Consider the following 9,952-nt stretch of genomic DNA (forward strand, 5'->3'; position numbering starts at 1 on the left):
TCCATGAAAACGCCCAAGTACTACAAAAAATAAATTAAAGTTTACAAATAGGCATTTGAGTTTTAAAGACAACGAATGCCTATTTTGATCCGAAATGAGTGATGAAGGTTGCGTTTTTGTCCTCTCAAGGCAACCATATAATGCCCTGTAACACAGACTCACAAACATATACAGTTGTATCAGGAAAGCACACCATCAAATATTTATGGTAATTAAAAACATAACGTTTGCTATGCTCAGGATATATAACGTTTGCTATGCTCACATTTTAAAACACGATACATTTTTAATAAATATTTAACTTGATAGACACTTTTCTGTTTCCCCGACTGGTAGCCTGAACACTCCATATGGCTGTCGAGAACTACATATCCCAACGAGCCACGTGCCCGTATCCAGGAAGTTGACCCCGGTTGCCAAGTAAACTTTTGTCTGTTTAGAAGATCTGTAAAATGTATTGACAAGACTATTCCTTGCGTCAGGTAAAATATCTAACTTTGTATAATTTACATACAGCGCACTGTTACTTTGTTTACAGAGAAATGTTACATAAACTGTTTCATACACGTTAGCTTCATAATTGTTGTTCATGGCTTCTTTCTTCAGATTGTCGTGAGAAATGAGTGTGTGTCATGACTCTATGGTCCAAGAGGTCCGGCCTGGTACAGCACGGGTTCAAGTGACTGAGCTGAGCGGTTCAGGGAGCATCAACCCAACTCCTGCCCGTAAAGCAAACCAAGACCCAGACAAAGCAGTGGAACCATACCTTTCTCCAAAAAGATTGGTACGCTGTCTGTCAAAAAACACCTTAAAATCAATCATTTTATATCTTAATGGACACTCGTGTGCAGTGTACACATCTTCTTTTAAGGATTTGCTGCATAGAATTAGAGTGCTTTGCAAAGATATTGATACCCCTTGAACTTGTCCATATTTTGTCACATACATTACAAGGATTTTTATGTCATAAACCCAAACAAAGTAGAATTCTGAAGTTGAATCTCTGACAAGTCGCTGAAATGCACATTTCTTTTTTTTTATTTCTTGTTAAAAATGTTTTTAAAAACCATGTATCATTTTCTTGAACTTCACTTTTATACACTATTTTGTGCTGGTTTATCACATAAAATCTTCCCACAGTGCAGTTCAGTTTGTGGCTTTAATCTGGCACACCTACTATTTTTGTCCATCTACAGGAACTGTTGTGCGGTACTCATGACCTCTCTCTTGTGAACCATCTGGAGATCTGCGTAGACACCCAAGAAAATACACTGGGTGACTTTGGTGAGAAACAATTTACATTCAAGCCGCATTATAGGTCTTTTATTCAAACCTTTTTGGAAACAACAGCGCCTCTACTTGTTCTAGCTGTTTGATTTAGAAAAAGACAGGTGCATCAGGCAGATTTAGATGTCTACAGTAACAACTTGAAAGGAAAATGTTTACTGTGTTCATCATTGTTCTCTCAAAATCCTAGATTTCATCATGAGTTCATGGTTGATGGAAACTGTATGTACAGTTCACAAATGCATCATGTTTTAGTCATGTTTCCTTTAACATAGTCGGTGGGGAGGACTAAACTTTTGAAGATATGAACTGGAAATGAGGGAACTTTCTGTATTAAAATACAATAGGTCTGTCATTAAAAGTGATAGAAATATGGCTTTGCTTATCAGTTTTTCTTGCAGGTGCTTACTTGCCCAGATTAGAGCAGCTGAAAATGAACAACAGCTTCGTCATGTCATTGAGGTAGGTACTAAAACACTAATGTTATCTTCTTTTTTTGCACAGTATGTGAAGGAAATTACTTACAGTAAATCATCATTACAGCTTCCATACTATTCAAGAAGGATTTCATCCTTAGGCCAAAAGTAAAACCCACTGCTTGACTTTTTCACATTTATATCTTTCTCTTAAAACATCTATGACTTAATCAAGAGAAGGGGGAACTGATTGGGGATTCACTGCTAAGCTTCACATATTGAGCTATGAGAAATGGTCCTCTGAGTTAGACAATGCATCGACAAGGTTGGTGTTCACTGGAATGCTGCGCTGTTGTGCAGCTGTTATAATCTGTTGTACTTTACTCCGACATTTCCACCATTTCTCCCACAATACAGGATGTAGAGTTTGCAGCTTGTAAACCAGACTACCAGAGGTGTGACGTTTCCTGCAATCTTGGAGATACTACCGACACACGTGTTTAAGCTTCACCACCTGTTTCACAATGACACAATATAGGGGGGGGGGGTTGTTTCGTGTCACATTTCCAATGTATTCATTTCACACTCGAAGACAAGGACGGAAAATATCGGCCACTTTTTTTTTTTTTTAGATTGTCCTGCCACATCAGAAGGCCACATCTGGGCCATTGAAATCTCTTGTTATAATTTGAGAAATGTCTGGAAGGTGAAAAAGAGCAAACAAAGAGTTTAAGATTTGTCTGCTCCACCCTGAGGCCAGTGGAGCAGAGCCAGTTGGACACGTGCTGCCTCTGAAAGCGCTTCCTGCTCAGGGCTAAGAGAGCTGTAGTAGAGAGCATGATCCAGGGTTAGATATGTTTTAAAGCTGACTTCTTTTAAAATGTACAATGGGGGTAGCTTTGTAGAAAAGAAGCAACATAGAATTTCCAATGGAAAAAAAAATAGTTTCAATTTCTAAAATGAAATTTAGCTGGCCTTTCTCATTATCGACAGCAGTATCATCTCCTTGCGCTCTGCCTGTCCCTCTACTTTGTGCTGCTCTGTCTCTCTAGAGACCTGGGAACCACCCTGTCCCACCTGCAGGTGCTGTGGATGTCTCACTGCTGCCTTCATGACTTAAGTGGCATTTCTACTTTTGATTCTCTTAAGGTAGACTATAACAGTCATAGAAGATTGCTTAAAAACTCATACTATGATCAGCTTTTATTCTTGTTAGTAGAGATCCTTGCAAAAGTATCTGTACCTCAGGAACTTCTCTTCAGTTTATTCTGTTACAACAACAACAGCAACAACAACAACAAAAAAGTCAATGTGATAGAACAACTCAAAGTAAAATTTGCAGAAAACAGCAGAGGTTTGTGAGAGGTAACAAACTGTATGTGACTCATGTATGATGAGGCAGAGACACACCTAAATCCTGAAGGACACCGGCCCTTGAGGCCTGGATTTGAGGATTCTTGGTCTAAATCCAGTTGAGAGCCTCTGAAAAGACTTGAAGGCTGAAGTTCCCAGATGCTCTCCATCAACTCTGACTGAGCTTCAGCTGTTTTGAACAGAAGAAAGAGGGAAAATCTCTAGATATGCAGAACTGGTGGAGAGAGACCACCCAAAAGGCTTTCACTTGTAGTTGCAGTGAATTGCAGTGAATGGTGGTTTTACAAAGTGTTGAATAAATGGCACAGTTTTCACATATAAATTTGTAGAAAATATTTACTACTATTCAACTTTTTTTTTTTGCTTAACTTCAGGATTTTGCTCTACTTTGTGTTCTTCTATCACATAAAATTCTAATAAAATACATTGAAATTGTAATGATTGTAATGTGACACAAATGTAAAAAAAAAGAAAAAAGTTTAAGAGATGCAAATATATGTTTTTTCACATATTTCCAAGGTTCTATATTTAAACTTGCTCAACGTGTTTCTTTCTGTGTGTTCACTTTCTGTGATCCTTGTTCCTGCTTCAGGAGCTCTACCTGCCCTATAACAATGTGTCCGACCTAAGTCAGGTTGCCATGCTGGAGAACCTGCAGCTTTTAGATTTGGAAGGGAACTGTGTGGACGACCTTATCCAAATTCAGTATCTGGGTGTGTGTCCCAATCTCCAAACTCTAACCCTGGAGGGGAACCCTGTGAGCAAACGCCCTAACCCTGCTTCCCCTCAGGTAGGGAATTTCTTTTGGTATTTTTTAGCACGCAACTAAATCAGTCTGCATATATTTAACTTTGCATTTTTTCATATGACAAGAATTGTCCTAGCTACGTCACGTACATTGTAATGTTGTTCGTTCAACATTTGCTTCTCTGGTTGGGTTTTCGCTAGGATCAGTAACACGTAAAAGACCAAAAGTCCAAATGATTTGTTTTGTGCGTCCACCAATTCATACGGAACTACTTGATAATATACATTTGAAAATAAACTCTCTGCGTATTTTTACTGTAATTTTGGGTTTCTCAAGGTTAATTTCCCCCCGAGAGGGTGAAGCTATCAAAGTGGCAGAAGTCTGGCAAAATCTAAAAGAAGCCTGTGAACGGTTGGAGTTGAATAAGTCTTGTGCAAGGAGCTGGGCAGAGCTCCTAAACAGGAAGTGTTGTATTCAGTTGGTGTTGTAAAAGCCTGCTTGCAAATGCAGCTCGTGCCTGTGATCCTCCACCAGTGTCTCCTGTGCGCGCAGTGCTGCCGGTGTGCTGGCACATGAAAGTATGTTTGTGGCGATCTGCTCTGGTCGCACAAAAAGATATCAAAAACCCAAAACTTAACAGTTGAATGGCTGACTGGGTTTTACAGCGATGCGTCATAGCAAACAACAGGTTTGTTGTGATGTTGCAGAACAAAATCTCACTGGAAACAGGCCAATGCACTGTTAAATTAATGTCAACGTCAAGTAGATAAATCAACTCTCTATGCCTCTGTTATTTTCCTGGATGCACGATACCAAGCTGCATTTAGCTGCGAGTTTTTTGGACCTCTGTGAATGTGTTTATTTACACCCACCAGTGGAGCATTAATTAGGAAACTAGGGCAATGTGTGGAGATGCTGAGCTGAATATGCATTAGGCATGTGCTTTGTAGTAATTGTGGGATTCTTGGGTTTGCTCTCTCCCCCCCAAACCAACACTTCTCTCTCTGTCTCTCTTTCCATCACACACAAATGCACACATCCGCTCACTTCCTCTCTGTTAGACAATCTTTCTCTTCCCTCTTTCTTTTTGGTTTTATCCTTGCCGGTCTCTTGTCTTTCTCTGTTTTTATTCACGGCATCTGTGGGATTTAGTGAGAGCCAGGACTGACGAGCCCTAGTTTGATTTCTCGGTAACTAAGAAATGGGCTGGTGTGCCTTTGCCGATCAACATTAAGTGCAGTACTTCATTTGCGTCTGGTAGTAACCTGTTCCAGACATTAGATTCAGATAGTTTTAGACTAAACCCAGGAAATGTTCGAAAATATTCATCAGACTAAAAAACAGAAACACTTGTAATACAGAAAAGTGGGCCTAGTTGAAACTATATTTGATACCTGCTTAAAGTTTGTTATTTACAACAGGTACTTTTAGTCTGACAAAGGATTCTCTTTGGAACTCATATACTAATTAATTAACTATGACTGTGCATAAATAATAGCTATTGATCTGTCTGTCTATTCAGGGATTTTCTGTGTCAGACCAGCACAATGTCATTGAAAATTGTGAGCCAGAAATGAAATGATACTGGACATATAGATTTAAACTTTGACTGGACCCTTTGGAAACATAATTGTGTGTCGTTCTTTAAATATTTTCCTCTTAATAAATTTTGAGGTGGAACACAGATGTGTCCCCTGCATTTACATCGTCTCTCCTCATCATTGTTTTCTCTCCTTTACTTAGGCTGAAGAGTATAATTACAGAGCAGCAGTGAGGGAGTTGGTCCCTCAGTTGCGTTACCTAGATGATGTGAAGGTGGAGGAGGACAAGTTGAGCTGCTGTAGCACCACGCAGGAAGACTGGGACATTCTCAGAATGTCTTTTCAAGAGTCCAACTCCTTCGAGACTGCTGGTAAAAAAATAACTAAATTAAATAAAATAAATGTTTGGATCCATGTCTTTATGCTATATATTTGATTGCAAATGTCTCTATTTAATTGACATCTAACGTCTCAATTTGTAGAAAAGATAGCAAGCCATTTTCGTCATGGTGCACACATTACCGGTCCTTCGGGTGCCAGACCTGTGTCGTCTGCAAGCATGAGGCCCATGTTGGCAACTGGGCGCAAACTTCTTTCCCCTCTTGGATCAAGGCCAGCGACTTCAGACTCTGATGTAGCATCAGTGGACGCAGAAAGCAGCACCCTTACGCACGGTGTGGCTCAGCATTGGTTAATCCTGACACGTACATTTAGTTTTAGTGATACCTGCTGTTCTGTTTTGAAACGCATAAACAGTCAGCAATCCAAACAGCGGCCACGCTGGCCTAACAGTGCCACCAAGAGGCTCTAGTTGTATCATCTTGCAAGATGCCTTTGTAATTTACTGCTGTCTCTCTCATCTGCTGGATGTGGAGGAGCTGGCAAGATCCTGTTCTGTGGGAATCCTGTGCAGGCCGTTCGGGCAAGGAGAGAAAAGTTGAACGTGAGAAACAATGCATCTATCTGACTCCCCAAATCAATACACTCAATCACTGATCAAAACAGTACAGATGAGAATCACTACTGGTCTTATACGGTACAAAAAGTAAGCTCACAGTAAAAAAGAAAACAAACAAACAAAAAAAACTGTTATCTCTCTCTGTTGTCTCTTAGACGGCACCAACCAGATCCTCTTCGGTCCTTTGCGACCTTCCCATCCACGTGCCGGAACACACGTATGACCCAAACGAGGCTGATCCTGAAGAGCGTGTCAATGTGTTTGCAGAGCTGCGGGCCTGGAGGGAACAACACAGCAAGTAAAAATTGATTGCAAGCCTCACTTTTATTTATGCTCTTAGCTTAATATTGTAAAAGCCTTTTTTTTTTTTTGTTACTCTTTTGGCTCACGCCTCATTTCAGATGTGGTCGAATCACATTTTTAGCCTTTAACCATGTCTTTACAAGGGGCAGGGTGTTTTATCCATGAGGTAGAGAAAGCGCTAAATAAGAAGAAAACGGAGATCTTTCAGGGGCACACTTGGAAACCCAGGGATAGGAACTGAATGTGCTTGTAAATACACTCAGATGTAAATATTTTCTCACTCGCTTCATAAAATATATTATTTATCTTATCTTATGGGGTGATTCTACAGGCAAGTCAGGTGCAATTTCACCTGCCTTGCCTGCAGGTGGCAGTCAGAAGGCCCAGTGGCACCAGTGCATGGCAGCTTTACTTCTGTCAGACTGCCCCAGAACAACTGTGACTACAGTGTAGTAGCTTGCCACCATCAATGTGTGAATAGTGCAAAGCACTTTGGGCTCCTCTGGACTTGATAAAGTGCTGTACAAGTAAAAGCCATTTACCATTTATCCATATGAAATCTGGCAATAAATGTCTGAAAGGTAAATCATTTTTCTTAATCTGGGAAACCTTTTATTGCAAGATACTTTACAAAAAGGGAATGAAATTTGTACTATTATGAGATCTGGAAACATATCATTTGATAATATTATATCATATTACAATTACATTATTTCTTATTATATCATGCATCCCCTTTGCATACCTCAACTAATTGTAGCTGTGCTCACTGATCGTGTTATTTTGTGGAAGAGATCATGAAAAGTTTGGGAACTGCTGCTGTATTTTTTTCTAACTTGTTTCCCAGGCAGCTAGCAATTATAGAGAAACAGCGATTGCCACAGGTCCTGGTTATTCACCATCCTGATGAAGAAGAAGCCGAAAGTGAGGAAGAGGAAGAAGGCTTTGGTGGTATGAAGAGCGACAGTAGTGACGAAGATCAAGAAGAAGACGAACTCTGTGACGGCTTAGCTACTGGCTCACCAGACTCATCATTTCAGTCTCTTTCCCCAGGTGAAATATTGAATGCATAAAGTAACTAAAGTAGCTACATTTTCCATTTCTATACATGATTACTCAAACTATAACAGTTAAGAAGAATTTTTCTTTCTTATTGTTGTCAGACCTGAATCAACAAGAAACATCTTTCCCCAACATGGTCCCACTCTCCCTGTCTACAGACACCACACCTTGTCCTTCTCCTCCTGTTCATGTCACTGCAGCTCCTATGAACACGAAGCTGCCGGGCATCCGTGCTCGAAAGCTTCGTCTCTCTCTGTCCCATCCAGAGCAGCTCAGCAGAAACGACTTGGCCCCTCAAACTCTGTCAGCTGCAGCAGAAACAGAACTGATGTCCAAGAGACATTTGGCCAGGGCCACTTACTCACCCCACCCACCTCCGAAACGTTATCCATGTGAAGGACCAGTGATTTCAAGGTATGGCAATAATAACAGTTACTTTTTGGGCTAATTTTTATTATTTTCTTTTGTTTAAATTGTTAAACTCCAATTTAAGTAAGGATACCACTTATTTAATTTTTGTCTGTTGAAAACTTTATTAATTGTGACAATCCAGACACTATTGCAAATGGAGAATTGTTTTTCAATTGGCATCAACTTATTTAGGGGTGCAGAATCATTACACAAATCCCTGCAGTTGGTCATCAGCTCAGATTTCTTTCAATTTACTATTGAGATTCCAAGAAATCTTTCATTTTTCCTTATTTGTGTATGATACAGTTTTTTGCTTTAAATCCTTCCGTTTTAGGTTTAATTTAAAATTAATCTTAATCATATTATTAGATGTTAGTGTGTTTTACTTATATATATTTTTTTAAAAGTCAAATTTGATTTTTTTGTTCCAAAAATAAAAGATTAGCTGTCTTTCGAATAAATAATGCTCAGACGTGTGTTATTGTACTGATGCTGTGCTTATTTAACACCAGTGAATATTTGATAATCTTTCATTTCTTTGTCCAGAAATTTAATTTGGCAACTTCTCAAATACAAAATCACATCTTTTAGGTCTTCAGCTGAGGAGGTGTAATTACAACAACTGCCGGTTAAAAAGCATATTTTTAAGTATGATTCTTTAGCAAATAAATTGTCAATATAATTTAACAAAACAAAATGATTTGTGAATCATAAATGTTTCAACTTTACATGCATATATATTTTTTTAGACCAGAAAATTTTTTTTTCTTATTATTAGAACTTTTACTTGTATTATCTTTCAGTGCGGGTGGGGAGAGGTCCAGTCTACCTTTGACCTCCAAGCAAAAGATGTCAAAAGTCCTCCAGAGACCAGTGATATCCCGCCCTCACACTGCTAGAGCAGTTCTGCAGAAACATCCCCAGCAGCATCTACTCCAGCCGTCCAGAGGGAGCTCAGACCTGGACTGACACCGTGCTGGCCTGCCTTCCAGGCCTTAGGCCTTTTCATTTCTGTTCAGTTTGTACATCCTTTATCCAGCTCTGGTTCATTTCTCACACTGCAGATGGGAGCAAAACAGAAAACAAAACCACAGAATGGAGGTGTTGAGGAAACACACTGAAATAAAATACGGGCATAAATCTCACCAGTAGACCTTCATACTTATCCAACAGTTCTCTCTTTTTTTCCACTCTTCCTTTGGGGAGTACTGTAGGATTTCAGACATACGTTTGGATGTGGTGTTGACACTGGTCTTTGGGTCACAGCCAGAGGAAGTGGGGAGAGTGGACCTAAAGAGACACACACACACACAGACACCCCCCCACCCCCCTCCTGAAAAAGGTAACCCTCATGTGAAATATCCCAGAATGGGATGCATCCCTCTGTTTGATCCATTGATTATAATTTTTTATATCATGTTTTGAGAAAGTAGGGAATCTTTATATTTTAAGATGTGTACCCTTGATTTGTTTGAAATAATTTATTTACAGTTTTGAGTTCTTGCAGGACACCAATGTTGAGGGAAGCTATTGTTGTTGGAAAATAAGCATGATTAAAGGTTTGTTATAAACTTCAACTTTAAGAACCGTTTCTTTTTCTTTCTCAAAACCGTCATATTTTATTCAGTTAAAGTAGTACATCAATCTATTCAGTTACATGTGAAAGTGTAACTATAAAGCAAAACAAGATTTTTCCCAAATGTCATCTGGTTGTGGATCATCTAACTGATGTAGGAATCTGATACAGCCTCTAGAGGGCACAAGCTGCGCACATTTTTAAGAGCAACATTGCTTTCACAACCTTTTGAAAATCCATGAAATAAACTGTAAAACTCAAGGCCTTTTTTTCATT

General features: G+C 39.4%; 1 protein-coding gene across 2 annotated transcripts; it reads left to right on the plus strand.

Moving 5' to 3' along the window:
• The first annotated feature begins 369 nt into the window (after window positions 1-369).
• On the plus strand, window positions 370-9,677 carry lrrc56 (leucine rich repeat containing 56). Of its 2 annotated transcripts, none has more exons than XM_008411531.2 (13): window positions 370-482; window positions 607-784; window positions 1,197-1,284; window positions 1,677-1,749; window positions 2,756-2,852; window positions 3,670-3,867; window positions 5,569-5,737; window positions 5,849-6,040; window positions 6,242-6,309; window positions 6,480-6,622; window positions 7,475-7,680; window positions 7,791-8,103; window positions 8,904-9,677. In XM_008411531.2, exons 2-13 carry the CDS (start codon window positions 620-622, stop codon window positions 9,067-9,069), a joined length of 1,878 nt encoding a protein of 625 aa, XP_008409753.1. In that variant the 5' UTR covers window positions 370-482; window positions 607-619; the 3' UTR covers window positions 9,070-9,677. The 2 variants fall into 2 exon arrangements, with proteins under 2 accessions (XP_008409753.1, XP_008409754.1); XM_008411532.2 differs by having other exon boundaries at window positions 1,689-1,749.
• The last annotated feature ends 275 nt before the right edge of the window (window positions 9,678-9,952 follow it).

The sequence above is a fragment of the Poecilia reticulata genome, chromosome 6 (assembly GCF_904066995.2).
Source record: "Poecilia reticulata chromosome 6, P_reticulata-male-v2, whole genome shotgun sequence".
Lineage (NCBI taxonomy): Eukaryota > Metazoa > Chordata > Actinopteri > Cyprinodontiformes > Poeciliidae > Poecilia > Poecilia reticulata.

What these genes read in the sequence shown, in the direction of transcription:
- lrrc56 (XM_008411531.2), top strand. Translation starts at nt 620, where the DNA reads ATGAGTGTGTGTCATGACTCTATGGTCCAAGAGGTCCGGCCTGGTACA. An exon ending in CAACTCCTTCGAGACTGCTG is followed by an intron (nt 5,738 to 5,848) that starts GTAAAAAAATAA and finishes CTCAATTTGTAG; the next exon opens with AAAAGATAGCAAGCCATTTT. An exon ending in AAGCAGCACCCTTACGCACG is followed by an intron (nt 6,041 to 6,241) that starts GTGTGGCTCAGC and finishes CTGGATGTGGAG; the next exon opens with GAGCTGGCAAGATCCTGTTC.